This window comes from Typopeltis vanoorti, chromosome 5 (assembly GCF_054136105.1).
Source record: "Typopeltis vanoorti isolate ZY-2024b chromosome 5, IOZ_Tvanoo_1.0, whole genome shotgun sequence".
Taxonomy (NCBI): Eukaryota; Metazoa; Arthropoda; class Arachnida; order Uropygi; family Thelyphonidae; genus Typopeltis; species Typopeltis vanoorti.
The window spans coordinates 152,306,087-152,322,961 of NC_143553.1; the positions used below are offsets into that span (position 1 = coordinate 152,306,087).

At 38.7% G+C, this 16,875-nt stretch overlaps 1 protein-coding gene across 1 annotated transcript in view; it reads right to left on the bottom strand.

Annotated features, from left to right (window-relative positions):
• The window catches only part of LOC150106947 (cell adhesion molecule Dscam1-like), a 322,565-nt gene that overhangs the window by 49,103 nt on the left and 256,587 nt on the right, over nt 1–16,875 (bottom strand). Inside the window, exon 24 of the mRNA XM_090393513.1 lies at nt 16,177–16,282. Within this exon, the coding sequence (XP_090249639.1) occupies nt 16,177–16,282 (106 nt within the window). The remainder of the gene's footprint in view (nt 1–16,176; nt 16,283–16,875) is intronic.

Consider the following 16,875-nt stretch of genomic DNA (forward strand, 5'->3'; position numbering starts at 1 on the left):
AAAAGTGCTGGGAATATAACCGGAAAGTTCATAATATTTTCATAGACTTTTCTAAAGCCTATGACTCAATAACGCATAAAAATATGGCAGGTGTTAGAAGAGTTGGGAGTTCCTCGAAAACTCCGAACAATGGTGCAGGTGTGTGCGTAGCTGATTCAAGAGCAAGAGTGAAGGCAGAAGGTGATCTGTTGGAGCCGTTTCAAGTACAGACAGGAGTGAAGCAGGGTGATGGACTTCCTCCGATTCTCTTCAATCTAGTGTTGGAAAAAATAATTAGAAACACACAACAAGTGGAGTCGACATGGGGATGCAAGTTGGGATTCTTGGCTACGTGGACGACCTGAACGTAATGGCGCATCAACGGGACGACGCAGTGGCATTGGTTACTGCTATTGAGGAAGCTGCAAAAGAAGTTGGCCTGAAGATAAGCGCCGAGAAGACAAAATACCTTTTTTATGGGTCGCCATGCTCCTCAAGGTCCAGAGGAAGCTGTACAGTTTGAGAAGGTGAAGATATTTAGATACTTGGGTTCTTTCGTGACTGAACAAAGTTGAGGCTGATGTCCAGAGTCGGGTAAATTCTGCGAATGTGCCCTATTATCAAGTGCGTCCCCTTTTTGCCTCGCGCTTGCTGTCTTGGACTACAAAGGTGGGACTATACAAGACTTTGATCAGGCCTGTTCTCCTCTACGGTGCTGAAGCGTGGACTTTCATGGCAAGACAAGCCGATCAACTGAGAGTATTCGAGAACAAGATGCTACCACGTATCTATGGAGGGGTTATGGCAGACCGAGTCTGGAAGAGGCGATCCAATGCCCATACACGCTTTATACAACTCGGTAGACGTCTTGATGGAGCTGAAAGCCCGGCGTCTTCAGTGGGTGGAGCACTTGAACCGTAGGGCCCTGAAAGGACTGTGAGACAAGTGTGGGAGGCTTGACCCCGATCAGGGAGACCGAGAAGGAGATGGGCGGATCAGAAAAAGGAAGACCTGCAGGCTGGAGACCAGAACGTGGCGGACAGACGCAAAGGATCGTGACCAGTGGCGCTTGAGGCCAAAAGACTCCCCAGGCTGATAGCGCCTGGATAAAAAGAAGAATATTTAATAATTATTACGTTTAGGATAGATATATTAGAAATATAGGATAGACATATGATATATTTAATAATTATTACGTTTAGGATAGATATATTAGAAATATAGGATAAATATATTACATATTTAATATCTTAGAAATATAGGATAGATATATTATATATATTTAATAATTATTTATTTAATATTTAATAATTATTACGTTTAGGATAGATAATAATAATAATTTGTGAGTTCAAATCTTCATCATCGGCCTGTAGAGTAAGATAGGCTGAGAGTCAGCAGATAGTAGGAGAGGAAATAAAGATAGAATGCATAGTGGTAGAGCAGGTTAAAGAGGCCTCAGTTGACCTGTTTTAGCTGTTTGCCCCCCAGGAGCGTTTCTAAAACGGTCGTTGATTTTTCACTTTACAAAAAGGAAAAATCCTAAAAAGGAAACATGTAACAAAACAAACAAAAAAAGTACAGAGAAAAGCAAAAATTGAAAGGTAAACTTAGAGGTGGGGGAGGGATCTGGCCCGAGTGATGCAGCTCACAAGGAAATGCACCGCCTCGCTGTAAGCGGGTTCTCAGATCCTCCACCACCTGTGGGAGCTAAAAGCCAGTGAGGCTGAGTGCAGAAATCCACAAGGTGGTTACTTTCTTTTGTTGTGGGCTGTTATGATTCTTTTGGCCACCTCACTTCCCTTGGCCATGTCTAGTTTGCAGAGAGCTATGTAGAACGCCGAAGCTGCCTCCTCGTCTATATCCTGGGCTACCTCTACTTGCTCAGGGGTGATTTTGCTAATGTCATCAACGAAGAGGTCACCTCATTTTGCACTGACGATGTCGGGTCCATATTTCCCTGTGAGGAGGAGTTCAGGTTCTGCTACTTTATCTATTGCCTCTTTAAACTTTTCTGCCACTCCGGGCATACCTCTAAGGAGATGTGTTAGAGTCTCTCCTGCTTTTGCATGAGGGACTTCTGGGTGTTCGGTTTCAGATACTTTTGCTGTTTTGAGATTTGTCAGCTCTTCCTCCTGCGGACTTAATGGCCTTTTGGAAGTTTGGTGTTCGTCTCCATCTCTACTTCAGCTTCTACTACGTTATCTGAGTTGGCGATGTCTATATTGGCAGTGGTAGCTCCGCTTTCGTCCGTGGGAGTTACCATGACGGTTTCTGCATTGTCAGTCTCTTCTGTTGGGATCGTACTGCAGGTCTCTGCAATTCTGGTAGGTTTTCCTCCCTTATGGGAACTTTTATTTGTCTTAGACATGGCGGCATGATCAGGAGTGGCCTCAAGAGGCGGAAACCCTTCCTGTGTTGTGACCTTTTCATTACTTGGTTTTGTTGCTGATGTGATTGCACCACCCAGAAGGTTCACAATGACGCAGACAATCCTGAGTGGAAGTCAGGGGAGGTAACTATCTCTCTTGAAATGAGGACAAAGTTAGGAACTTCGGTCCTCATTTCAAGAGAGATAGTTACCTCTCCTGACTTCCACTCAGGATTGTCTGCGTCATTGTGAACCTGGATTTCCCGTACAACTCCCCACTTAGAGAATACGCTATGAATTATGTCGTTGTTCTCTGCATATTCTAGGGGAAATCGTGGTATCTTAAGGGTTCTCAGGATGCTCCCAACCATGAAGGGAGATACTTTGACTTTACCACAGTCAAACCCTTGGAGAAGCTTTTCTCAGGTCTCCATATTTTTGGTCACTACTTGGTATCTTCCTCCCCCCATAAGGGGTAAATCCAAAAATGTTCTCTGCGCCGACGCAGTCTATGATAGCTTTCGCCATCGCCCTTGCCGGTATTGTGGCGTCAACCTCAATTCCGAGGGTACGCACACGCGGCAGAATGGAGGGCATGATCAGATGGGGGAGCGTAACTATTCCCACCACCAAGTGTTTGATATTTCCCCAGTCCGGGGTTTAAGAAGTTCTGCAAATTTCCCGTTAAATATCGTGAAACCCAATGGGACTCGTACCGATATTAACGGTTAAGAACAGAAGCTATACACTATTATCTACTACACACTTGATCTAAGCCAAAAGGCCGAGAATGGGCAAACTTTCTTGAAGATCAAAGTTTTACCAGCGCCAGGTAAGTAATAGTTTTTAAGAGGAGTAACATGGAAGTTTTCCCAAAAATAAAATATATTAGAAATACAGTATATATATATATCTATCCAAATCTCCGTTTTCAAGAGATATTAACTGTGAAAGAAAACGAAGGAATAAAATTTTATTCCTTATAAGGACTGGCTTAAAGGGGCGAAGCAAGAATGCTTTTCTTCTTCCCCGTTATCTGTAGAGGACAGTGTACGGATAAGGTGTTATTGAGCATTTAATATAATAAAGCTCTGATCATGGCAGGAGAGTAACAGCAATAGCCGAGCCTCAGTTAAAACTTCATTGGCTACAGCATTGCCATCCATTATCCTCCAAGGGTATTGGATTGAATGTATCAATCCCCTTCTTTCCAACCGCAATATCTCGAGATGTATGTTGAAAATACATCTCATAATATTTATGTATTATTTGGAAATGCAGTAGGTGTATGATTGCTAATAGTGTTATTTTTTATTTTCAATTATTTTAATTTTCATATTTTGGATAATAAATCTTTTTGACAATTAAATTTCACATAGTTTTATATAAATCTATTTATATAATAATGAAATCAATATTCATTTATTTTTCAAAACAATATTACGTATTGTACCTTACACTTTTTCTCCACTCACCGATTTCGAAAATAACTAAGTAAATAAAGCTACTCTGTTATAGTTTTACAATTCTCGAAGTTTATATTTAGGAGCTACATCGAGAAGTATCCCCCAAAATTATTCAGCACTGGACCTGACCCTGAAAAAGTGAACAATATGTTAATACGTTAAAACAATATGAATTTACTACGAAAGGTTTGCAATTGCGTCATAAAATTATGTTTACATAATTTCTTGAAATTATATATTTCTTCCTAATGATTCATTTGAATTTATGCTTAATAGTTGTGGCAAATTTTAACACAGAGATATTCAATGCGTTATACTTTGACAAGAAATTATTTCCCTACCTTCATGCATTTTGTGCTCTTTTGTAACCAAACAATAAGCTTTTGCACACCAAAGTACCTTCAAAAAAGTACTTATGGCCAATACCGTCTTTCAGTCTAACTCAAGCTGTAATTCCAGCATTTCTTGACCGTGGGGAACAGGACTCAATGTACTTTGATAAATGTGACAGTTTAAAAATACCTGCGGTTGACTTATTGATCATTACTGACCTGAAAAATTAGGTTACTGATAACAGTGAGAAAAGTTAGGGCGACGGAGTTAAAGAAGGCTACAAGATGCCTTTAGCTTCGGTTCCCTACAATTTTTGATTTGCCTGGGGCACCATTTAATCTGAAACCGGCTCGACTAATGACAATGGTGTGATGAAGTCAACTGTCAGACGTATGAAAAAAAGCAAGTAGCGAAATTACATCCTGTGCAAACGTTTATTATTTGCTTACTAAATGTGAGCGCCATTTAAGTCAAATTTATAAAGTTTATCAGTCTGTTTAACATTCGAACCGACTTGGACGTGTATACACGTCAGTAACAACATGGATGAGAAGTGCCCATAAAGTTAATATAATATGTGGATACTAATGAAATATTTGGATGCGGTTTCTATTTTTAATATATTTTTACCTATGTCGCCCGTTTGGGTGGTTTTAAGTTTGTGAATAAATACATTTATATAGTAATTACTATTTTTTTATTCTGTTGATAGGCATGAAATAACTATACAACGAATATGATAACTATATGAACCTTGCATTTATAAAACGTGGCGACCATTAATATAAAAATTAACTAAACATTGCTAAATTTTCTTGTATTTAATATTTTAATTAAGTAGAAAGGTTTTTCAAAAATTAGTAATCATAATTTTAAAAAATAGAATATAAAATTATATAAATCAAGTGGATATTAAATCCAGCATTATTTCAAAGCCGAATATAGAAACGATGAAAGTTTCGTAAGGTAAGTTGACCAGAGAGTTTACGGGAATGCATTTCCCAGCATTCATGAGTTCCCTTAGTATGCCTGGTCCACTTACCTTAACGAAACTTTCATAGTTTCTACATTCGGCTTTGAAATAATGTTGGATCTAATATCCACTTGATTTATTTAATTTTACATCGCTGAACTGAAGCCTTTTGGCTCTTCATTTTAGTAATAGAATATAAAATTTTAATTTTTGGAAAATTTTAAAAAATTATGTAAAAAGTTTAAATAAAAAAAAATTAAAATGTAAAATATTTAGCACACCTCTTTTATTATTAAAAAGCTTAAGTTAAAGTCTTGTTGAGCCACATGTAGACCGATAGTTGCCGGTGATCCAATACCCTTGGAGGGTCATGGATGGCAATGTTGTAGCCAATGAAGTTCTAACTGAGGCTCAGCCATTGCTGTTACCCTCCTGCCATGATCAGAGCTTTAATAGCTCAATTAATAGCTCAATAACCACTTATCCCTACACTGTTCTCTACAGACAACGAGAAAGATGAAAAACATTCTTTCTTTGCCCCTTTAAGCCAGTCTTTATAAGGACTATAAAGAGTGACAGATTCATGCAAGTCAAAATAAATGAAACTGTATCAACCAGACGCAAGGTCCTGACAGTGTGCCGCAGGGCTTATTCCTGGACCCCCAAACTAGCTATCAAAAGACTCCAAAACAGTATTCACACACTAGAGAAATGGTTGATGGACTGGCGACTTCAAACCAGCCCACAGAAGAGTTCAGCCATACTGTTCACTAGAAAGAAGCCTCAAATCAAGGAAGATATAGATCTACTAGGAGTTAAGATCCCATGGCAAAATGAAGTCAAATATCTCGGCGTAATGCTCGACAAAAAACTCCAATTCACCAATCATATAAAACACATAGGCTCAAAGACATCCAAAGCAATAGCTCAGCTCTACCCCATGATCAACAGAAAAAGTAAATTCGATACTCAGAACAAACAACTCATATACAGGATGGTAATACGCCCAGTCATAACTTATGCATCTCCTGGAAGGAGTCATACCTCGAATACAAACATTGAAAAACTGCAGAGGATACAGAATAAAAGCCTGAGAATGATGGTGGATGCCCCATTGTTTATCAGAAATTCACAGAGAGGTCAAAAACATTCCCTACATTACATCTCTCCTTCATGACCCAGCAGAAAAGTTCTTCATCAAAACAAATAATCATCTGAACCCGCTGATCAAGCAAGCTTCAGACTACAATGAAGCAGATTTCTGCAAATACAAAAGACCCAAGTCAATTCTATGCTCAGCTGAACACAGATAATCTCACTGCCCTTTCAGGAGAGCTTAAAGCTCAATAAATTTTCACTCAAAGAACTTTCCTTCTCAGACAAAGAGGAATATGAACATTTATGCTTCACCCATCAAACCAGTATCGTTCTGCGTTCTGCGTAGACCGACAGTCGAAATCTCCATTAGAAGATTTCTCATTAAAAACCAAAACCTTACTGTGTGCTGAAAAGAACTGCTGATAAGTCCAGTCAATTCTCACAATCGACTATCTCCAATCATATCATATCATACTCAGGGTAGCGGATGGCAATGCTGCAGCCAATGAAGTTTTAACTGTGGCTCGGCTATTGCCGTTATCCAGCGATGACCAGAGCTTATAGCTAAATAACACCCCATCCATACATTTTCTTCAATCAGATGAAGGGATAAAGAGTCAAGGACTCAGTCCATCTTCCCCTCCACAAAAAAAAAAAAAAAAAGAACCGCATTGTGGTTATCCCGCCATGACCAGAATTTATAGCTCATTAATACATTTTCTTCTACAGATAACGGGGAATATGAAAAGCATTTCTGCTTCACTCATCTAGAAAAAAAAAATAAATAAAATAATAATAATACTTAAAGAACCACATAAAGTGGTACAATTATAAAAAATTACTGTGGCTTTCGCATATTTTCCAAATGAAGTATGTAATGAATACGCGATTAACACGACAGAAATAGCAGATTTTCTTATTCATTCCCTATTCTTTTATCTTGAGGATAAGGGGGTTAGGCTTATGCCTCCTCGTGTGTCCTATGTCTGTAAATCCGTGTGTGTTTACAGACCGGTTTGCTGTTCTGGGAGATGAAAAACCCGAGTTTCCGAGTGAAAAAACCCAGCTGCCTCCGTATGAGACCAGCTAACTCAGCTTTCTTGCAAAGATACAAAAATCAAGGTTCCTCGCGTCACGGACAGGAAACGAACGCAGGTCTTTCTGCCCAAAGGGCTTCTTCTATACCGACTGAACTACGGAGGCTCAAACTAGCGGATTTATTGGCCGAAAGTTGCCATGCCTCCAAAAATGCGCGTGTTTGGAAATATAAATATCTTTTACATGCATGCATGCATGTAATGATTGGTACAAGTAAAGAAATCTTTCGTATCTTTCGTTCATTAAAACACGCAAATAGACAATTGTGAATTATAATACATCGTCGACAAAATGTCTAAAATGACGTAAAAAGTGAACACGAGATTTGACTAAAACAATATTAAAATCAAAACGTTCTCAGTATAAAAATAGCAGTTGTTTCTTTAAAGTACTTTAAAAATAATAAACCTTAGCCCTGTTCTATTACTATAAAGAAAAGTTTTTTTTTCTTCTTAGGTATTTTGCATAGTTTTACACCTACTCCGTTTTCTAAATAGCATAAGAGCTGAAATTAATTGTGCACTGGAAATATTCCAATTAATAATATCAGAGGGGGGTTTTAGTACGTATATAATTACGTATACTAAATATTTTACTTAACATGAGAATATACATATTATATTGTACTGTGCTATAATGCGTCAGATACAATATTTATGCCTGTGTGGGAAAGTGAAATTTTCTGAAAAACAGAACACTTTAGAAAATCAACTATTTAATTAACCGTGACAAAATGTGCTAGAAAATGCGAAATTCGATTGAGCTAGGAAAATTAAATAAAATATAATCAGCGTTATGAAGTTAACCGGACAATCGATAATGGAAACAAGTAGTTTGGGATTTTTACTTTTCATGCAGATAATGGTGGTGTAATTGAATATTATGGTCTATATTTGCACTTGTTAATCTTCCTGGCTCTAACATTTAAATCCAACAAAAGTTCGAAACACAAAGTTCGTATATAATACACATGATATGAGAAAATATACTTTTGTTTGAGAAAAATCAAATGTGTATACTTTGGAAAATTATAAGTGAACAACAGAGCTTTATTTAAAGGAATTGAAAATTACTCTGTGCAAAAAATATGCTTTTCCTACTTCTGATAACTGGTGGCAGCATAAAATAGAAACAGTATTGGAAAACGAAACAGCAAAAATTCTCTGAGATTTTAGAATGCAAACTGAACGGCATTTGGAACACAATAGACCTGACATCACACGACAGGTTTGGATTATCGATATGGCAGCACCCAGTGATAACAACATTAACAACAAAGAACTGGAAAAAATTACTAAATATCGAGATTCGGCAATTGAAGTTGGCAGGCTGAGGCTTAAACACACCAACGTCATCCCAATAGTTATCGGTGCACTTGATGCAATTTCAAAGAAGCTATCCAACTATTTACAGCAATTAAACATCAACGAAGTGACCCCTTATGACCTACAAAAAACAGCATTACTTGGAACAATCCATATTTTACGATGACAGACAATTCTCAGATTCTTGGGTAGAATCCGAATTGTCCTGTATCACCAGTCAAATTGTTGTTTAAATATTGTTTTGACTGTGTATCAATTATGTGAATAAATAATAATAATAATAATAATAATAATAATAATAATAATAATAATAATAATAATAATAATAGTTGTCTCACATATAACTTTGGCCGTTTTCAACAAACTAACAGAATGGAAGTTAATTATTCAAAGACTAATTTCATTTTGCGATCACCGAGTTGAAAATGACAATTTATGTCTCCAGTTTAAGATGAATTACGAAATGTTCGGGAGGAGACTAATTACTTACTCTCCAATAAATATTATGATTAACGGATGGATTTAAATTGCAGATATTCTTTAGTTTAATTGTAACTCAGTTTCGCAAATTTTTAAATGAATCACGTGTGAAAATATGATTTTGTCCGCCCGCAAAACGTGACTATCAGTTTATGTGAGAAAAGCGAATCCAATTTATTCATTGGAAGCCTTTCACAATTATGAAGCGGGAATATCACATTCGTGTTATGATTTTAGCCAAAAGCTACCTTTCAAGCAGCTTTGTTTCTATTTATTTGAGTTTCTTTTTGTTGATTTAAATAAAAGAAATAAGAAAGAGAAAAAAGCAATATTTGATGCAATGAGAATGTTTTTTTAAGTCATTTGTTTATGGTATTCTTTATTTGAAATCCCATCATAGTAAGAAGGTATTAGATGGCGCATTATACTCAGAGAATGGCTGGTAGCGAACAGAAGAAACTCCTGACCGGAATAATAATGAGATCAGGATGTTAATCGTTCGAGATTTATTGCTCGCGAAATGCAAACAGATTTTGGTTCGTGAATTGGCTTTAAAATAAACAAGATTCGCTTGCAAATTGGAGCTAGCGAGTAGGGATCGTTAGTCAGACATTACGGGGCTTCCTTTTAGCTGCTGATACATCACATCTCTAGGGCATTGTTGACTACTGCAGCAAAGGGAAGGAACAGTCCACTTAAGTTCATTTCATTTCTTTCACGTATCTTCTGATTAGGCGGAAAATAAGTCCGCGATTGGCGAATTGGGACTGGAAAGGTGTTTGTGTACTGTAATAAATGCTATACTAACCTGAGTGATTATTTCTCCGGACGGGCAAAATAGCGACTAATCACGTCTTTGTCTATTCGCCAGTAGCTAATCTTGTTTTCGTTCGAAGTAATCAGTTGTGTGTTGAAAATAGTTATAATGCATCGGGCTGTTTGTCTGCGTATCATTTTGAAGCAAGTAATATAGTATATCAATGACTTGGTTCTTTATCACTCAAAAGTGCTTTCCATATGATAAATATAGTTTCGTTTTCTCGGGTTATCTAAATAATACTTTATGTCAAAATTAATAATAAAATAGAGATGTATCTATAATATACTATATATTTTATTTTATTATGATAAAATAGTCTTTTTTGACTGTAATTTAGTAATAAATTATGCACCTATTATTAGTTCATCAGGAATAAATCGACTGTGTGATTAATACCTTTGGAGGGTAATGGATGGCAATGCTGTAGCCAATGAAGTTCTAACTGAGGCTCGGCTTTTGCTGTTACCCTCTTGCCATGATGAGAGCTTTAATAGCTCAATATCACCTTATCACTCTACTGTCCTCTACAGATAACGGGGAAGATGAAAAGCATTCTTGCTTCGCCCCTTTAAGCCAGTCCTTATAAGGACTAAGCACATAATGTGTCAGGATTGCTGCTAGAGTGTCGTTGTGATCGGACGTATTCCTTTAGACTCTGCCTAGTTGAATTTTATATAAGGTTTTTCGGGTAGCTCGCATTGCACTGGAACTAACACAGTTCGAGACCTACTATCTCCCCCTCTGTATGAAATATGCAGAGGTCTAATGGCCGGCAGGCCTCACCCGCAATGAGGACCAGTGGTGGATGAATGGTATTTTAGGGAGGTAGGTCTCTGCACTGTGTCCAAGTAAGTTCCAGAAACTTCTTTTTCCTTGTTTTTAGAATAGCCACCTATAATAAACTAACTTTTTGCTGGTAGACGCTTACTCAGCTGTCTACGGAATTGGATAGTGGACTTTTAAAGTCTACAGGATCACTCGGGAAACCTGAGCAACTGCTATTTTCTCTTAGGCCAAATTATGGACTCTCCATATGACGAGATTGACTTCAAGCAGCTGTTGGCAATCTTTAAACATGTAGGAGGCCTGCTACAAAGGAAATGGCCAGAAACGTAGCAATCCACCAAATAGAAGAGGTTGAAACAGAGGACTATCAATCCCCTGACCCTCTCCCCAGCACTTCTCAAGATAACAACCGGAGAGATTATATCGCCAGTTAACGACCAGTCCCTAGTGAACTCAGATAACTCTACAGACTATCAGGCTGTCAGCAGAAAGAAGCGCAAGAAGGGGTAGCCAGCTGCAGAACCTGAAATAATACCTCAACCCTTGGAAAGAACAACTCCAATGGACTTAACAGCACAACCTAATGAAAGAATAGAGACTGACTCCAGGGCACAACCCAAAGAGAGGATTCCACCAGTAATTTTAAGAACAAAAGAAAAATGGTCTTTAATTACAGAGACGATGAAGAACGCAAATATCAAATTTACTTCAGCCAAGAGTACAGATGAAGGAATCCGGATTCAACCAGAAAGAACTTCGTACTACCGCCAGCTCACCAGACTTATGGATGAATTGAAAGTCCCATATCACACATTTTAGCTTAAGAGTGAAAAAATTCTAAAAGTGGTCATCAGAGGTCTGGCTGAAACCATACCAGCTGAAGAAATAGCTACTGACCTCAGATCACAAGGCCTAGAGCTAATTAAGATATCGCGCATGTGTCGAGCAGACAAGCGCCCAGTGCCTCTGGTCTTGGTCGAGATCAGTAAAGACCATAGAGAAATTTACGACCTTAAAATAGTCTGCAAGATTAAAATAGTCATCAAGACCGAACCTCTCAGAAAAAAGGCTTCAGCTGGTTAATGCCATCGCTGCCAAAAGTATGGGCATGCACAAAAGCTATGTAAAGCGGATTACAAGTGCGGTGACAACCATTCCTCGCACACTTGCATCAAACCATGAACCACGCCCGCTAAGTGTGCGAACTGTGGCGGCCCACACCCAGCCAACTACACACCTATCCAACCTGCAGAAGGTTAGAGAGGTACTACCCCCTCCCACTCAGAAGCGAACTACACCAGAAATCAGAACGCGGGTTGTTACTCCCGAGAAATCATACGCATCTGCGGTCTCTACTAGTAACAAACTGGCATCTTGCAACCAAACCTCCGCAGCAATCCTAGCTGCCACTCTAGGAGAGATGTTAAAGGCCTTTAGAAAACAAATCCCAATCAGGCCGACACCAATAAATTACTCAAAAACACACAAGTCATCTTCTCCATGATCAATGGATAACACGGTTACCATAACTAACTCAATACAGATTGCTTATTGGAATGCTAACGGACTAAACAACAACCTCCTAGAACTAAAAGAATTTGCTGAAAGATATAAGATAGACATCCTTTCAGTCAACGAGACGCATCCCTCGGCCTTGCGGGAATCCCAAAATAAGGTACTACACACTACTTAGGACAGATAGACTCAATGCCAGAGGCGGGGGGGGGAGGGACGGCTATATTTGCTAAAAAAAGCATAAGATATAATGAGATCAAGAAAACAACAACTACAAACCTGGAAGGAACTGAAATTGAAATACATACCAACAACACAGGTAGTCTAAAACTATGTTCAGTCAACAAGCCTAAAGGCAAACCACTCCTAGCCCCAGACCTCTCCCAGCTCCTTAACACAAACGAAGCAACAATACTGGCGGGAGACCTAAACGCAAAACATCCTGCGTGGAACAGTAGAAACACCAATAATAATGGGAAGAGCCTACACAAATTCGCTATGATAAGAAACATCACCACAGCAGGTCCTGTTGAACCAACACACTATGGCCCACTGGGAAAACCTGACGTGCTGGATATAGTCATTTTCAGGAACGCCCCACACCAATTCCAGTTACAGGTTATTAATGATCTTAGCTCCGACCACAATCCAGTTCTGCTTAGCCTAGGCAGAAGCAGAAACCATCTCCGGACAATCCTACACAATTCTCGAGAAGCTCAAAGCAACTCTCTGCAACATTACAGGTCCTGTCCCAACCATCTCCTCACCCAAAGAAGTAGACACAGCGATCAATAAACTGGAAACCACAATCCAAACTGTCCTTGCAACAGCCTCCACCGTTACCGCTCCAGCTCAAACTAACCTGCTCCCAGAAGAGATTCTAAAGCTTATCCGCAACAAAAACAGGAATAGACGTCGATACCATGCTACACTATCACCCCAGGATAAACAAGAGCTTAACAGGGCAACAAACCTAGTCCGATATGCAATCAAAGACCATAAGAATCAACTATGGGAGAGGAAACTAAGCTCCTTAAACATAGAAAACTCATTATGGAAAATTATTAAAGCAAGCTCTTCGCAGCGATCACCCTAATATACAACCAATCTATGGAGAAAGAGGTTAGTCTGCAGAGATGATGAAAAAGCAGAAGCTTTTGCAGACACCCTAGAGCTGCAATTTCAACCAAACTACACTGATGCGGACTTGCGCTTCATTGAAAAAATCCACAGACAAGTACGCTATGCACTTCATCATATCACCAGCCGTGACAACACAAGCTATACTACTTCAAATTAAATATACCAAATCATCAAGAACCTCAAAAACAGAAAAGCACCAGGTCCTGCTCAGATTTCAAACAAAATTATAAAAGCACTCCCTCTCAAAACAATAATGCATCTAGTGGCTATCATCAATGCGATGCTAAGACTCAACTACTTACCTACTCGCTGGAAGCAGGCAGATATAATCCTCATCCACAAACCGGGGAAAGCACCTCAGTTCCCCAGAATTACAGACCTATCAGTCTCTTGTGAGGCCTTGGGAAAATAGCTGAAAAAGTAATACTAAAACGCCTACAAAACGAAACGGACAATCTAGACATAATACCAAACAAACAATTTGGTTTTCGAACTGGACACTGCACAACTCAACATAATACATAACTATCGGATTTAATTGGAAACAACATACAAGTGCAATCTTCCTGGATGTGGCGAAAACCTTCGATAAAGTGTGGCACAAAGGCCTCATCCACAAACTAATAACTGCAAAATACTCACTAAACCTCATCGAAATCATAGACTCTTACCTGAAAGACCGAAAATTTCAAGTGAAACTCCGTGGGCTCAGACCCACTACAAGAAGTATCACAGCAGGTGTCCCGCAAGGCTCCCTATTATCGCCGCTACTCTTCAACATTTTTATCTCAGACGTCCCAAGCACAGCATCAACCACCATGGCTTTCTATGCAGATGAATTGGCGATACTGAGCAGATCGCTCAGACCAAACCTAGCCACGCAACGACTACAAAACGCAGCAACGAATCTTGAAAAATGGTTTCGGAAATGGAGAATTGATGTCAATGCAGGCAAAAGCACGGCCATACTATTTACAAGGAAGAAAGCAGACCATCATGGAGCAGTCACGATGTTCAATACTGATATGCCATGGAAAAAAGAAGTAAAATATCTGGGAATCAAACTAGATAATCATCTAAACTTCAACTCTCACATCTCTCATGCCTGCAACAAAGCAAACTCCACAATAGCTCAACTCTACCCTCTTCTCAACCGTAGAAGCAAAGTCAGTCCAGAAAACAAATTAAGAATATACAAAGCAATCATCAGACCCATACTAACTTATGGTTCACCAGCATGGAGCCACACCTCCCCTAGCAACATCAAAAGATTACAAATAATCCAAACCAAATGCCTCCGAATGATCTTAGATGTCCCGTGGTTTGTAAGGAACACTCTCCTCCACCAAGACGGAAACCTGCCAGACATACCTACGTTTCTCCTCCAGATAGCAACCAAGAACTTTGCTCAAGCATCACTACATCCCAACTTACTCATTCGTTAGTCACTAGATTACGATGAAAAAGACAGATGGAAACATAAACGCCCAAAGCCGGCCCTGATCACAGATTGAAATATTTCTACACAGCCCTAAATAGGGCGAGCCAAGTGCTCAAACTTTCTTTCTTTAAACAATTAAAAAATACCGATTACGGGATAAAAATCCAAGAGGTTGATGTCTATCCAACCATAGAAGTTAGAAGCATGTAATATGAGATGTTTGGATGGATGAGGAGAATCAACCGTGAGATGCGGTGATTAATACCCTTGGAGGGTAATGGATGGCAGTGCTGTAGCCAATGAAGTTCTAGCTGAGGCTCGGCTATTGCTGTTACCCTCCTGCCATGATCAGAGCTTTAATAGCTCAATAACAGCTTATCCCTACACTGTCCTCTACAGATAACGGGGAAGATGAAAAGCATTCTTGCTTTGCCCCTTTAAGCCAGTCCTTATAAGGACTATAAGTATATAATGTGATATTGGTGCTTCAATCGAACGACTCTGAAATTTCTTATGCTATGAAAAGTAAAGAAATCAGATTCGTAAATGTTAAAAATACCGTTGTAGGTGTCCTTGTTCAGTGACAAATTACCATTATTTTACAAAACGTTTAGAGGATTCGATGATACTTTACCATACTTTTGCTCGGAAGAATGAAAAAAAAAATCGTTGGTTGTATCTGTGTTCACCAACGAAGTTCTAACTGATTTGAAGTAACAAAGTTTAGATCCAATAAACGTTCCAAAGATGCACAGAGCCGATAATTGTCCATGCAGTAAATTGTGGTTGGGATTAGCAAGAATCAGCATAAGATTTTTGTCATCGAAACGATGTGCGATTTGAAGGTAAAAACTCTTTACCAAGGAATCATCATCTGTCCGTTGCCAAAAATATGGGCTTAGTATGCGCAAAGTCCCTGCAAACAGAATCCCGCTGTGTGCAGCAAAAATCATCTGAAACCCTTCTGCAAAAATCCTCGTACAAATATGGCGGTCCTCATCCAGCAAATCATAAAGACTGTACTCAATACGTAATGGATCAGAAGATAATAAAGAAGACTTCCAATTCCATTCCATTATCAGTTCCAAATAAAATAATACCAACACTACCACAATCCTGAATTTCAACATCAATTCCCATGATTAAATCTTATGACCCTTTGATTCTCCTCCTCCTCCGCTCAATCCCAACAAGCTTGCTACAGTAACAGCTGCCTTGGGGGAAATGTCGACAGAATTCAGAAAAACCTATCCTATACTAGATTTATCAAAGAAATTCGTAAAAAACACGCAAATTATTTTCTCTACTTTCACCGATGAATAATACAAACAACTCTAAGATTGTATACTGGAATCCAAATGGCGTCCTAAACAAGTTTTGTAAGTTACAATATTTTGATAACCATTTTGGAATTGACATTTTTCTAATGGCGATTTTAGCTCTAACCATTCTGCCTGGAATTACAAATAAAAACGGCAAAATATTAAATGAATTTACTATCAATACGAATACTGTGATTACAGGTCCGCTTGAACTACGCATTACGAATCTAATGGACGACCAAATGTTCTAGACATAGGTATTCTTAGACATATGCCATATCAGTACCAAATAAAAGCGGTTGATGAATTAATCTCTGATCATAATCCAGTATTGCTCAGACGACACATCTGTTAGTATACATCCATACCAACTCGGCAAAATTTTACAGCAATTACAGATCTCATTGGTCCCATACCTGTTATATCTTAGAAAAATGAAGTTGACGCTGCTGTAATACACTTATAAAAGCAAATTGTCTCTGGCTTATCATCTGTCATCTCTGTTATAACTCGTGCAAAATCCAATCAGCTAGCTGACGAAATACTAAATCTCCTTGCCCAAAATAAAATCTGCTATCATTAAACCCTTGCTCCTCAAGATCATCAAGCGCTCAATAGACTACTAAATTGGTTCGATACCTGAATCCAGATAACCAATCTCTATGACGATTTTATTATGTATTTTCGTAAGACTCAAATTCACGTTCACAAATACAAGGAGAGAT